General features: G+C 40.9%; 1 protein-coding gene across 11 annotated transcripts in view; it reads right to left on the reverse strand.

Moving 5' to 3' along the window:
* Positions 1-1,484: 1,484 nt before the first annotated feature.
* The window catches only part of ZMIZ1 (zinc finger MIZ-type containing 1), a 337,743-nt gene continuing 325,848 nt past the window's right edge, over positions 1,485-13,379 (reverse strand). For 9 of the 11 annotated variants that reach the window (XM_039727301.1, XM_039727311.1, XM_039727304.1 and 6 more), the window contains 2 exons: positions 9,466-9,714; positions 1,485-5,919 (listed from right to left, as the gene is read on the reverse strand). In XM_039727301.1, the coding sequence (XP_039583235.1) occupies positions 5,812-5,919; positions 9,466-9,714 (357 nt within the window). In that variant the 3' untranslated portion in view covers positions 1,485-5,811. The remainder of the gene's footprint in view (positions 5,920-9,465; positions 9,715-13,379) is intronic. The other 2 variants (XR_005629623.1, XM_039727306.1) reach the window with 2 other exon arrangements.

Raw genomic sequence — 13,379 nt, forward strand, 5'->3', positions numbered from 1 at the left:
TCCTGGGGTCCTCAGGTGACATCTGGGAGAAATACCACTTCCAGGATTGTTGCAGCCTCTGCAGACTTCAAAGTAAGCTTGAAAAATATACAGTGCTGAGAGACATCACGAGCTTTCCTCCAGCTGTACAGTGCCAAAGTCAGTTTGCACTATGTCTTGTTGACACTTCTGGGGAGCTTCCAGGAAAACAATACCAAAACCAAAACAGTTATTAATTATGGGCTAAAATGGATAAATACTTTTTGATTCACTACAGTGTACCCTGTAATTTCATTTTATGATGTTATCCTCAAAAACTCCACTGGAATGGGTAGTGCCACCAAGGAAGGCAGAAATTCAGTCAGAAACAATTCCCAATTTTGAGAAAACAAATCTCTAGTCTAGATTTATACATACATACATATATATATATATATTTTTTTTTTACACACACACACTTGTGTGTATCTCAATCAACAACAAAGACTAGTGCCCTTGTGGAGGTGTGGAATAATTGCTATATGTGCTTGCATAGACAGATACTCATATTGTGAAATGGTTGTTTATTCCCAGGTATTTGAATGTATTTCAAAGGTGGGTTCTGCCTAAACGCCTTCAGAAATGCCACCTGCAAATACAGAGACACTCAGTAGATCTGTTAACCCACGTTCTCAGATGCAGTGAGTGATGGCTGAGCTGTGGCTCTGTTCAGTGCAGAACTCCACCAGGACAGGACCTGGGCGTGTTGTTGATATCCTGTGTGTACTACTTGTGTCACCAATTCAGGCTGCTTACAGCTGAACAGGTAAATAAATTAAGCAGATTTGTAACTCAAAGGTTGCATTTAGAAACCAAATGCTTCAACTTTAAGATGGAGATGCATTAAGAAAAAAAAATTGTCTAATTTCCCTTTAATGACAGATTCCAATTGAAACAAAAGGATCAAGTATGGAAGAATTTAAAACAAAGGTGCTGATTGTTTAATATCTCCACATGTGCCAATTCCAGAGACAAGCCATCCTTTCCTGTTATTTGTATCACACAAAGATTTAATTTCAAAGTCATTATTACTTGTTTGGGAGAGAGGTAGTGCCCTGCATACTGAACAAGTTACCAATGCCTTGCTTGGCAGGGACTTTTTTCTGTGTGATCCCATATTTGCATTCATAATCTGCTTTTTTTTCTCTTTGGTCTCCAGGGTGGTTCCAACCTTTCTCTTCCTGCACCAAGTCCTGCTCTGATAAAAGGTACACCTCATGGAACTGACTTCCACATTAACTCAAACCAGGCAGGGCAAAGAGGAAGTTAATGGTTTCAAAATGAAACTCAAAATTTACAAAGCAGCTGCCAATTAGTCAGACCTTAATTTTGCAAATTTATTTAGGAAAAGAAATTTAACATGAGCAAATGAGAATACTTCAGTGTTACAACAGAGTATATAAATGTCTAGCAATAGTCAAATAATTTGATCTTTAAATACAAAATAACCACATGAACACCTAATATACAGGTTTCATCTGAATACATATTTATTAGATAAATATTAGGTTGTCACATCATCTAACTACATACAGTTTTGCAAGACTAAAAATCACAATTATTTTTTCTGACCAGTTTAAAGTATGAAATGATTGCATTGTACTGTACATACAATGTACAAACAAAGACAATGGCCATTTTTGCATGTTACCTCAGATTGTACTTTTTTTTTTTAATTCTCCTCTGATCGTGATATCAAAAATTGTACAAAGTATGAATTTGGTTACAATTTTTTTTTTTTCTTTTAATCCCCGTGTTTTTCTTCATTATTTCTGTAGCACCCTAAAAATACACAGGTGATAGACTAGTACACGTAAGCTAAATATTACATGTAGATAAAACAAAACAAAACAAAGGATCAGAGTATATTACAGAAGTGAAAGTGGAACAAATGCTGAGACTCCACAAACGCTAACAAACAGGATTCATTTTCCACATAAGATGGAGCTTCAAGCTTTTTTTTTCCTGCGAAATAAAAACAATGCACATTCCAAGGAAAATGAATGCATTTCTGTTAACATGTCTCTATTTGTCATTTACATATGTACAGCTGTCCCTTGAGTCTCCGCTGCAGACACTGGCGTGTACTGTCAGTCCTATAATCATGTCTTGGCAGCAGAACTGTAGATCTCTGTGGGTTCTTTCCCAGATGAACTTCCATAGGGAAACGATTAAAAGGTAAACAAACAAAAAAAAGAAGAAAAATACTACTGGAATCTCATATAATAATTAAGCTTTAAAAGAAATGACTGTGATTACCCTATTTGCTAGGTTTTTTTCTCTAAACTTTAGTACGGCAGTGAACAGATAAAAAAATAACTAAATTTTCAGAAGCTTTTTCATACTGACTTCACTATACAGTACCTGATTTTAGGTGACAGAGAAATTTGAAACTGTCTCAAATGTCCAACGTTTGGGTGATGGGTAAAAATTGTACTTTCTTTTTTAAGTTCTGCTTAGAAACCAAACATTTCTGTAAGTTAAAGATTTGACAACTGTCCGCTTTAATTATCTATGACTGTACAAAGCAGATGCCAACACTGCTTCAAACATATTGCTAATATCTATGGGGCTTTTTTTTCCCTTTATGCTTTCCAACAGGTACTTTTAAATGATACATTTTAAATACTAGCAGTTAGCAAAAGGTCAATCCATAATATACCTGGCTTAAAATACTAATATTGTGTTTAAGAGAAAATTCATTTTAGGTGACTAACTTAGCTGCTCAGGAATCAGTGGAGAATGAAACACGAAATAGAATCAATTAAAAAATCAGAGCAACCAGTTCCAAGTAATAGTGAGAAATCTTCTTTATTCCCAAACCTATGGCTTAAGGAACTTACCCCCCAAATAGAAAAAAAACTAACTCTAAGGGCATAAAGTCAGTTTATCATTAGCCACCTCTGCACATGACTTCCAGACCTATATAAAAAATGCAGCAAAAAAACAGGGGGAAACTACTACAGCAAAATGGCTACACAACACATCTGTATCAGTAACTGAACATTGGCCTTTCCTAGGAACTGTGTGATAGCAGCACCACACCACAACCATATTACCATGTATTACACCAAGGTATCTTTAATATTCTGCACAGATCCTCTACAGGTTGTCAAGCCTACATAAGAAAAAAGACACTTCTAAGCAGAATAAAATATACTATACTGTTTCCCTCCCCCACCCACCAACATCCCTAAGTGTCTTTGCCCCAGTTTCAGAGACTGGAGCACCAGTACAGCGATATAAATACGGTACCATACAGATTTGCTGCTTGCCTTAGTGCATATTTACCTGGTCAGACAGCTGGTCCTACGTGTTCTGCTCACTTGGGCAAATGAACAAACTCTGCCATTACCAGCTCACGATCACCCACAGTCAATGAACACTGGTTGATCAGTTGGGGTTACTTTTTCCCTAGGCAAACACAATTATGTTTCCACGACAGAGCTGAGCCCTGATTATCCAGGTACTGCCTGATGTATCAATTAATTCATCACATAAATGGATATGAAATTTGGGCTAACTTACCAAAAGAAAACAGGGGGGAAAAAAAACCCAAAACCCAACTCCCTTATTCTGTTAAAGAACCCTCAATTTTCTTTTTTAAAAAAGGACCCATATTTTTCTTCAGACAAGGTATTTAAAAACACCAGCAAAAGTATAACCAGATCATGAAAATGTTGAATATTATCAAAGACGATACTAAAATATTCACAAAGATATTTACAATAGCAATTCTTAAAATAATTGATTTTGCATAATGAACAGCGCCTTTCTTAAAAAAACTTGAAAGAGGAAAAATATAAGTGTGGGACCATTTCTACATAATACGTTTGACAGATTCAATACTCCTACTGGAAAATAAAAGAACTAAACCGCCATTTCCTTTAATATCTACAGCAAGGTGCTGCTGACTAGCATATATATACCACAATGCATGTACAGCAGTAGTGGGAAACGTTAACAAAAAGAGCAAAATAAAACAAAAAATGCAGAGAATTTACAAATAGGACTTTGGTGAGGAAAGCAAATCCAGTCGTAAGCACAGAGCATGCCATTTACAGCATTGCAAACTAAACACAGAGGGCTAGGAAGCTATCTAGTCAAATTGACAGGAACAAACAAAATTTTGCCTGGCACTTCAGTTTAAAACGCATTGTGGCGAGCAAATGAAGGGTGTTTGATTGGATTTGGGAGGAGGAAAAGGAGTAGGGTCATATATGCTTTAGTATCAAAAGAAACAAAACCAGTAACTGTACAGTGGGGAAAAGCTGAAATGTTGCACCACGAGGGCAAAGTTGGCACACATGCACTTTTACACAGCTACTGTACATCATTTATAAGAGAGAGAGAGACAAAGAGCACAGAAATGGGCACAGAAGCAATAGGAAGCTCATGCAGGAGCAGCAACCACACGAGAAGCAAAGATCACAGGGGCAAGACAGTAATTGTGGCAACAGGGTCTCTTGAGGGCAGTAGCAATCTACTGACAGGTACTTATTCTCCCCACACTCGGTCCTTCAGAAGAAAGAGCTCATCCCAGCAGCCAAAGTTTAAAAAAAGAAACTGAAGGGGGAGAAAAGGAAAAGGCGGAAGTATCTGTAACAGTCACGAAAACAGAATGCAAAGCAAAACTAAAATGAAGCTGTAAGACGTCTGTCCAATGTCAATGCCCCTTCTCAAGCCGATTATTAAAAATAATTATGCAGAAAATGATGTTACTCTCCCTCCATCCTGCAATGATTTCCTCGCTGCCTTCAACCCAGCTTGTCTTACTATGCCTTGTGCAGTACAGACAGTGACACAAACTCTTGGGGCACCGAAGGCTGTAGGTAATAATCAGGAAGAGTTTGGTTTGTGTCCCCCCTCCCTCTCTTTTCCATTATGTATGGCATATATGGCAAAAAGATCTATTACAGCAATCTCTACAGCTGGATGTTAACGCAGTCAGAAATGGTACTGATTTGAAACCAAATCACAAAAATCCCTAAACATCGCAAACTTTAAAAAAAATTTTCCTGGGTGCTTCCAATCTGTGTGCTGGGCCAGAGGAATCCTCTGCAAAGAGATGGTAAAGATTCCTGCACTTGCAGAAATCCCGACACCCACGGCTGCGGCCTGAAGATCTCAGGACTCCGTTACTGAAGTCGCATTAGCTACACTGCTGGCTCCCTCTGACAGGCCTGTGTGTCTTCCCTAACTTTGCCACTTGACTGTAGGATTTGTGCTTTTTTGAGCTTTGTAGGTGTTTTTTTTCATTTTGTTTGTGGCCAGGACAATCATTCCAAGGCAAACCCATGGCTGGAGGGGGGCAGAGGAGAGGTGGGGTAGAGGGAGATACAGTTTCAAAAAAATGGAAGAACAAGCATTGTAAAGACACTTTGAGACGGGTCAGTTAAAGACAGTTCCATTCTGTTGATTTTTCTTCCCTTGCCAAGATTCGGTTTTGCCAAGATACTTCACACTATGTTTATCACAGAACTCTCTCTCAAGAGGATGAACACCAAATGGGGTTTCCAATAGCTGCACAACTGTCTATGCTTCTTTGTCACATGTAGCATGGCAGACTTGGAGATTACTGCATTTATTTAACTTTTGTATTATTTTCTCCCGTCACTTTCGCAGTCTTTGAAGCTAACAAAAGCAGTTCTGAGATGAAGAAAGCGGGGAGTGCACCATTGGATCAAGTTGTGAGGTTTTTTTCTTCTCTTGTGGAAAAGGAGTGTTAAGATTCCTCGCTGTGCAGCCACACACGTGTGAACAAGTGAAAAGGATGGGAGAATACATATGGTTTCAGTTGTTCTCAAAGAGAGACAGAAGGTCATCATTGCTATTGCTTGGCAAATCAGGAGGATCCAGGTATGAAAGCAGCTCATCTGGATTTGTGAGTTCTGGAAGCAGCTATAAAATACAGAGATAAAATAAAAATTACAGATAACAGCAACACAACTGAGAAAAGAAAGGGATTAAACACCACACATTCCTGGAATCTGGTTTTCATAACAATATATCCAAATAAAACAGAAGGCAGCGTCACAAGCCTAACACCCTCAGATGATGCAGTATCCAATTGCTTGTCAGAGTCTCTGTGACTCAGTTTTCACCTGTGAATTACATTATCATCTCAGTTAGGGTTTCTCAATCCACCTCCCCATCATATTGCCTGGCTCGTGATGCTGACAAAACCTTCTGGATAAATGCTCATTATGGATGTCTCCTATAAAACACTGCATAAACATTTGAAACAAGCACTTTGAGTAATCCATATCTGAGCTTTAAGGTAGATGGGCAAAGGCTGGTCTGGCTCTCACACATCGGTTTGATGGCAACCCAAAGCCTGAAACTCTACAGGAGGCAGCCCTGTCCTCTCCTCACCCCCAGTAACTCCTTAGTGCACTGATCTAAGCTCAGGGACAGTGACCTGGAGCAAGGAACTCACCCAGGGTTAAAGCAATCAACAAATCAGGGAACGTGGGGAAAAAAAAATAAATTGAGGAGTATGGAGAGAGGAGTGGCAAGGCAGCTGGGTGAGTCCTTCTCCTTTCTGTGGCAGGAGTTTACAGTGGTTGGAAGTACTTACTTGACTACAGCATTACATGCAATTCCAGACATTTTAAAGGGTCACAGGTGTAACACTCCATCCAAGAGAAGATGACCTAATAATCTGCACAGTGCTTTAAAGTATCAAAATGAATAGCTATGGGACTTCAATTTGTATTTCATCACAAATTTGTATTCTAAATATAAAATTTTGTTTTTCAAACCATCACAACGCATTCATTTTGGTCTGACAGATGACAAGTACACTGTAACTCCGACTCCTGGGTTGTGCATCAGGCAATGTTTTCTGCTCTATAATGCATCTTGCCCTTTCCTAGGCAAATATAAACGTGCCATATATAAAAAACTGCAGGGAACAGTTTGCAATAAAGCTCTTTTATGTTCTGCATTGTTTTAAAGACAGAAAAATATGGACTGTTTTTACAAACTTAATAGTAGGTATAAGAAATTAATTTTAAGTAGTTCTATGTTTTCAACTTTTTATAAAAAACCAAAAACTTGACCACTTCAATTTAACAAATACTGTATTTATATGCTTCTATTACTCTTGTGCAAATGAAACTTCATCTTCTAACATTATATGGATAAACAAATTTTTCAATAAGCTAAACATGAAATGCCAAAAAAATTTTATCGCTAAGCATTTTGAAAAATGCAATGTCAAGTTTACATAAACAGAATCTCCCAGAAGGAATCTTCTTCTTAAGCTACCACCTCATTTTATTCATGAAAAAATGCTATTGTCGTTGTACGGAGATACAAGACTTTTAAATGTACTTCACCTGCTATCATAACTTTTAATGAGTATATCATAAAAAATCCAAAAAGAAAAAAAAAAGAAAACGGCAGCTCCTCCAAGTGTGGAGAAATAAAAAAGTTATTGCATTTGTCCTAGAATTTTCCATCTTGTTCTTAAAAATTTTAATCGTCCACAAGACTCATTCTTGTATACTGGGGATTTTTGAAAAGTTTAAGAAGAGTGGAAGTTTTAAACACTATGCTCAGTATGTGAAGTTGAAGTTGTGAGGGTGACCTCAGCTTCCCTCAGTCAGAGGGGTCAGGCAGCACAGCTGGCCTCCCGCCCCACTGGTGTTAAACCAGAGACCTCAGGAAGGACTTGCTGGAAACTCAGAGTGCTGTGCTGGAGCAGGGACAGAAGAGAGAGGAGGCCCAGGGCCTGTGAGGGGGTGATGGGGACAGAAGCTACAGGAATGTGCCAGATTTAGGGTAGAGTTTGGAGAAGTGTACCCTGTGCTCCTGAAGTGCAAATCGAGAGGTCTAACCAGCGATTTCAGTCTTGAGCCTCTGCTGTCAGAGGTACCCCTGCAGATCTCTCCTGTCTGTGCCTGCATCCATATGAGGTGGATTCTTTAACCCAGGTTAAACCTTAGACTGCATCTCACTGAATTCCTGCAGAATGACTGTGACTGTGTCAGTAGGGAGTGGGTCAAGTTACCCACAGTACAGTGCCCTGTTTGCTTTGCTGCGTGGAACTTTATTCAGCCAGGTTCCACAAGACACCCATTAAAATAATCCATCTGATCAGGATCACAGGTATTTCCAGTAAGTTTATTTCCCACACTGTACAGCACTTGCCTCCTGTTAAGAAACCAGCAATCCTTCATCAGTGATAACCACAGTACTGTGTAAGTGTACAGATTTTTGTACTTTGCTTCTCACCAAGGAATGGATGCCTGACCCATAACAAAATACTGTATGTTTCTTAAACATTAGAAGAAAAAAAAAAAAAGACATTTTTATTTCACCTTTCCGTATTGCTCAGACAGGGGGTCTTAAGGGTTCAGAACTTCAAGTGCCAGATGAGCTATCGCTCCCAAAGGATGTGCACACAACCATATTGTGTGAAACACAGAAGTTGCCTCACTGATCACTGTTCCTGCAGCATCCTGGAGCCTCTATCTGTCCCCTAACCCCTTCCCTCCCCTGTGAGGCTACCAGCCAGCCCAGTGCTCCTGTGTGACAGGGGAGATGCAAGTATACAGCAACAGCAAATACAGATAGAAATCCAAGGCACAGAAGCGAACATATCTCTAAGGAAATAACTGTGCAGCAGCAGACTTTGGAACAGACAGAAAATACACATACAGGAATGCATGACTCAAACAAAAATCCAATCCTAATGCTGAGGATTTATATTTTGGGAGGTAGATGGCTAACCAGAGAGATATACCTCAGGTAAGTTGCTTCCAACTCCACTGAATCGGTGTTAAGAGATGGAAGACTATTTTTGGCCTTAAACTGGACTTCATTTAGTTGTGAGCTGCCTCCCAAGGTGGCTAAGGAGGCAGAAAATGTCCATGTTGTTTATGTCCCTGTGTGGTGTACTGGGAGGAGGAACTTATGCTGCTGAGCCACCCACAAGAGCAGGTTTGGAAGGGCACAGACTGTTTCTGGCTGCAGGGAGCAGGGAACACAGATCCCACTCCTGCTGGCCAGGACACGCCGCAGGGCTCAGCCAGAGCTCACTTGGCACAGCAACGCCACGGTCAGAACCACACACAGCTGTGTCCCTCCTCCTGCCCAGGCACTGCCACAGCTTCAAGGGCTGGGAGAGCACAGCCCAGCCAGCGCCGAGGTGGGAAAGGAGGAGATGGCTCCCAGCCTGGTGCCTGAGAAATGCCTGCCCTGGTGCTAGGAAGAGGCTTATGGTTCGCACACCACACAGCTGCTCCAGCCAGAGCCATCCATTGTCCCAGCAGGCCAGGAGTGCCCTGTCACCCCGGCTGCAGCACCTGCGCCCATGTACCAAAGCATGAGAGGATGGCATGTGCTGTGGAAGCGGGGCCCGTCCCTGCCCTCCCCGCCCTCCCGCGCGATGCGAAGCACACGCTATGGCAGGCAGATGAGAGTATGACACAGACTTACATCCAGCGAGGGCTCCGGCATGTCGGGTGCTCCCTGTCCACCAGCCTGACCCTCTAAGGCTGAGGAGGGGTTAAAGGTCAGGTCACTGTGTGGATGGTTGCTAGAAGCGGCCGGGGGTGGCTGCCGGGACTGCTGGGTAGGAGGCCCGCTGTGATGTAATGGCTGCCCTGACTGGCTGCTGGGGTGAGGGACGTGCAAACCTTGCTGCATGGAAGTATGGGACTGATCAGTGCTGCCGGGATGAGGGATCTGCGGAGGAGGAAAAAAGCAGGAAAAGAAAGTGAGGCCACAAGGTACAGTGCTCGCAGTGCCTGACTCTGTAACTGCATGTTATAAAACAAAATAAATTAAAAAATGACACACACAACAAAAAACCCCAGCAAAACCAACCAACAAACAACAACGAAAAAAATTAAAAAGCGCCATTGGAAAAGGAAAACTCCATATCCCAATGCTGGAGGAAGTGTTTCAGCTTTTTGAAGGTTGTCTGAAAGGGGAAAAAACAAATTGAACTTGTGCTGTTGGTTTGCTTCCTTGTAATGTGGAAAACTGTATATGAAGATGCAAAACAATGCACCACAAAGAGGAGGGATGGAGGCTTATGGGTGCGGCTCAGCATTAGCAAGGCATATGCTTTTGGCCTAAAATATGTTATGAATGAATGGAGAATTTGTTGAATGATCCCTATGCCAGGAAACTCATTAACTGAGAAAATGCATCATTTCTGCTCAGCTCCCCTGTTTGGTAGCTTCCTGACACTGCAGCCTATTCCTCTCTCAGCTCTTTACAAACATCTTGCAAACACCAGCTCTTCCCCACTCCTTCCTTCCTTTTCTTCTCAGAATGCAACACCCCTGTTAAAGGCTGAAGATTTTCCTTGCTGATATTCCTGGGTTCTGATGGCTGACAGAACCAAGGCAGCTCAGGAAGCACATTCCCCACCATGAGCCGAGCTGCAGTGGGTGGCTGCACACCTGCTGACTGCAAAGTACACTGCCTTAGCTTCAACTAAGCCAACAATCACACTCTGCTTTGTATTCATGCTGTGGATGAGTTGTCTAGTAAGAGCTTAGTGGTTTTCTATGTTTTCTGTGGGGAATAAACTACCAATCCACATGTGTCTTCCTAACCCTATTACTGAATGGGGGAAAAGTCTTTCTCACATGACAGAGAAGCAATAAAAATGCACAAGTCCAATTCTTCCTTTTGCTGCGTGTCACATTTAATGCTAGTGGATTCTCTGGGGTTTGACCTTGGTGCCATGAGAAAGAAGTGTCTGAATGCTTCAGAATCAGATATCTCATGTTAATTGGGTGTATGGAGAAACAAAAAATGTCAACATTTTTTGAGGAATGCTACATATTGGACAAAGTGAAGCTGAAATAAAAGAACAAATACATACAACAGCATGAAATTCATCCAGCCAAGCCAACAGAAACCAGCAAAATGCTATGTCAGTATTCACCCTTTCATATCACAGAACTGCAAAGTTATTTTAACTTCAGCCTTCAGCTTCAGAAAGCAAAAGGGAGGTTATTACAAAACTTAATTAAATGTTCCCATTAAAAGTTAGAGAAACAAATATTTTAAAAAATAGTTTTCACCACTCTTAGGAAAACTGAAACTTGAACATTGATCCATTGGGACAGTCACACTCAGCTGCATGGAGGTCCTTCTCAACACTTTGGTGTTACAAAGGTTTGTGGAAATTATTCTACCTGCATGGTATTTGGCTCTCTATCCCACATGAGAGTTTAAAGTAACTGGTAAAAAGTACTGATATACATTTCTCCATTGGGGTCGCAGTTTGACTACCTGAAAAACATTCTCCAATACTGTTGTTACCGTAGGGGCAAGTTTGTACAAAATCTGCCCACAGATCACACTTTAAAGTAAAATAATTTGCAGCCCAAAAACTTTGCAGAACTCCAAGTATAAGTAGATGTCTCTCTTAATAGTACTGTTTCCTTCCTCACTCATTGAGGACATGTGCAACACTAAGTGTGGAAATTAGAAAGCTTAATAATAACAACAAAAAGTAAAAAACAATTTAAGATAGTGTTGTTAATGTGGGAAACCAGTTTCTGGAAAAATCCAAAACCAAACAGGATTATATTGAAGAATCTCTTAAATTTATCCCTGCAAGGGTCATGCTGGCACATTTATAGAAATAATTATTTTAACCAGGAGAGGCATTCATATGCTCTCAGACAGATTTCAAAACAAATAAGCAGGTTAGAAATTCTACATTGTGTTTATACAGGCAAGGATTTAAATATATAGTTAGTTGATAACACAGTCACTTGGGTCCTTAGACAATGGGTGTATAGGGACTAATTGTTTATTCTAAGATTGAGGGCAATCATATTCTTTGAAGAGCCAGCGCAGATTCCAAATCCATTCGACTTAGTCCACTGACTCCACCAGCCCCTCAGTGAGAAAGCAAAATGCTCATGATGGGAACATTTTTTATTTGCATTCAGCTAACTAATGATAATTTTGCTATGGTGCAAACACATTGTAAGCAGCACACTTTGGGTATGTTTAGCTTGCAGCTGCAACTCCCACCATTTTATTCTAAAAGCACCCACCTATGAATGCAGAGTGTAACAAAGTTGCCTTGGCTTGCACAGTAAGATAATTCCAGAGTTGTTTTTAGCTGCATAAGCTTTGGTACTCTTAAAGCATTTTCATTTATAACAGAAAAGCTTATAGTAGACAACTACATCTTCAGCCTAATAGCACAGAGCAGCACAACTCTACAGCCCAACAGTGACCTCTAGGAGTGCTGAGATGTACAGCTGTGGAGCAACAGGGCCTGCCACTGCACAGCAATATTCTTTCTGTCTCTGAAGAAAATTATTAGTGGGAAAAAAATCACCAGGTGAAGTCAATGGTTTATATCTCTCTCCATTACCAGGGTCACAGTTTTACCAACTCTTTTGCTCTGTTAGCTACCAAAACTGTTAAAAGATGCCATCCTGCCTACCCTGCTGATGTTCTTGGCCACTTTTCCCATCCACCTGTTTGCCATGTCTGCAAGGTCCTTGTAGATGTGCACTGAATTTCCCCACCCTGCGCCTGAACTTGTTTCCAGTCACATGAGTACCTGGGTCCAGATCACTTAAAGCCTCAGTAATACTTTTGCTGGTGTGAGAGGGAGGAAAAGTGAAAATAGAAAGAGCAATGACTATTTACAGTAGTACCAGCTCATATCACTTCCCTGTGTGTATGAACCTATGGTGTCATCATCCATTGCTCAGTCACTCCTTATACTGTCTGCAAGAAGCACTAAACTAGAGCTAACTGAATTCTCTGTTGTCTAAAATGTGGTTACAATTTCTGAAAACAAACAGGAGCTGCCATGATTGTGGCAGCTGTTCTGTAGCAATCTTGCACTGATGCAATGTGGTATCTGTTCCACAGCTCTCACAACACTCTGTGCTGGGGAAGAGGTATTACTTCTGGTCATGTTTCAGCTCCTGATTTTTCTCTTCTTCTGTAGAAGTGGAACAACAGTGTTAAGGGAAGAAAATTCTGATTGATCCATCCCAGGTTACCCAGCCCTAAATACACTGGGCAAATACCTGCATTTCCTGGAGTGACCTACAGAGTATGTCTGGAGGGATCAACTTTCTCTGCCTACCACTGTGTAAGGGCCACCACATAAATCTTCAAAATAGGAATGCTAGGAACTTCCTCAGCAGCATTCAGCTCCAGTAAGAGAAACCTCAGGTCTGAAAGGACCGAACATCCAATCCCAACTCACCTTGTAAATGGCCAAAGTGAATAGTATGTGCAAACTACAAGAAGCTGCTAACTGTGTAAAAGGAAAGACAAAGCCAGAGAAGAACACGGGCAATATCTTAAAACCTCAGTTCAACCTCACAATTTGTTTTTGTATGAACTGTCTC

The sequence above is a fragment of the Passer montanus genome, unplaced genomic scaffold (genome assembly GCF_014805655.1).
Source record: "Passer montanus isolate IOZ18808 unplaced genomic scaffold, ASM1480565v1 scaffold61, whole genome shotgun sequence".
Lineage (NCBI taxonomy): Eukaryota > Metazoa > Chordata > Aves > Passeriformes > Passeridae > Passer > Passer montanus.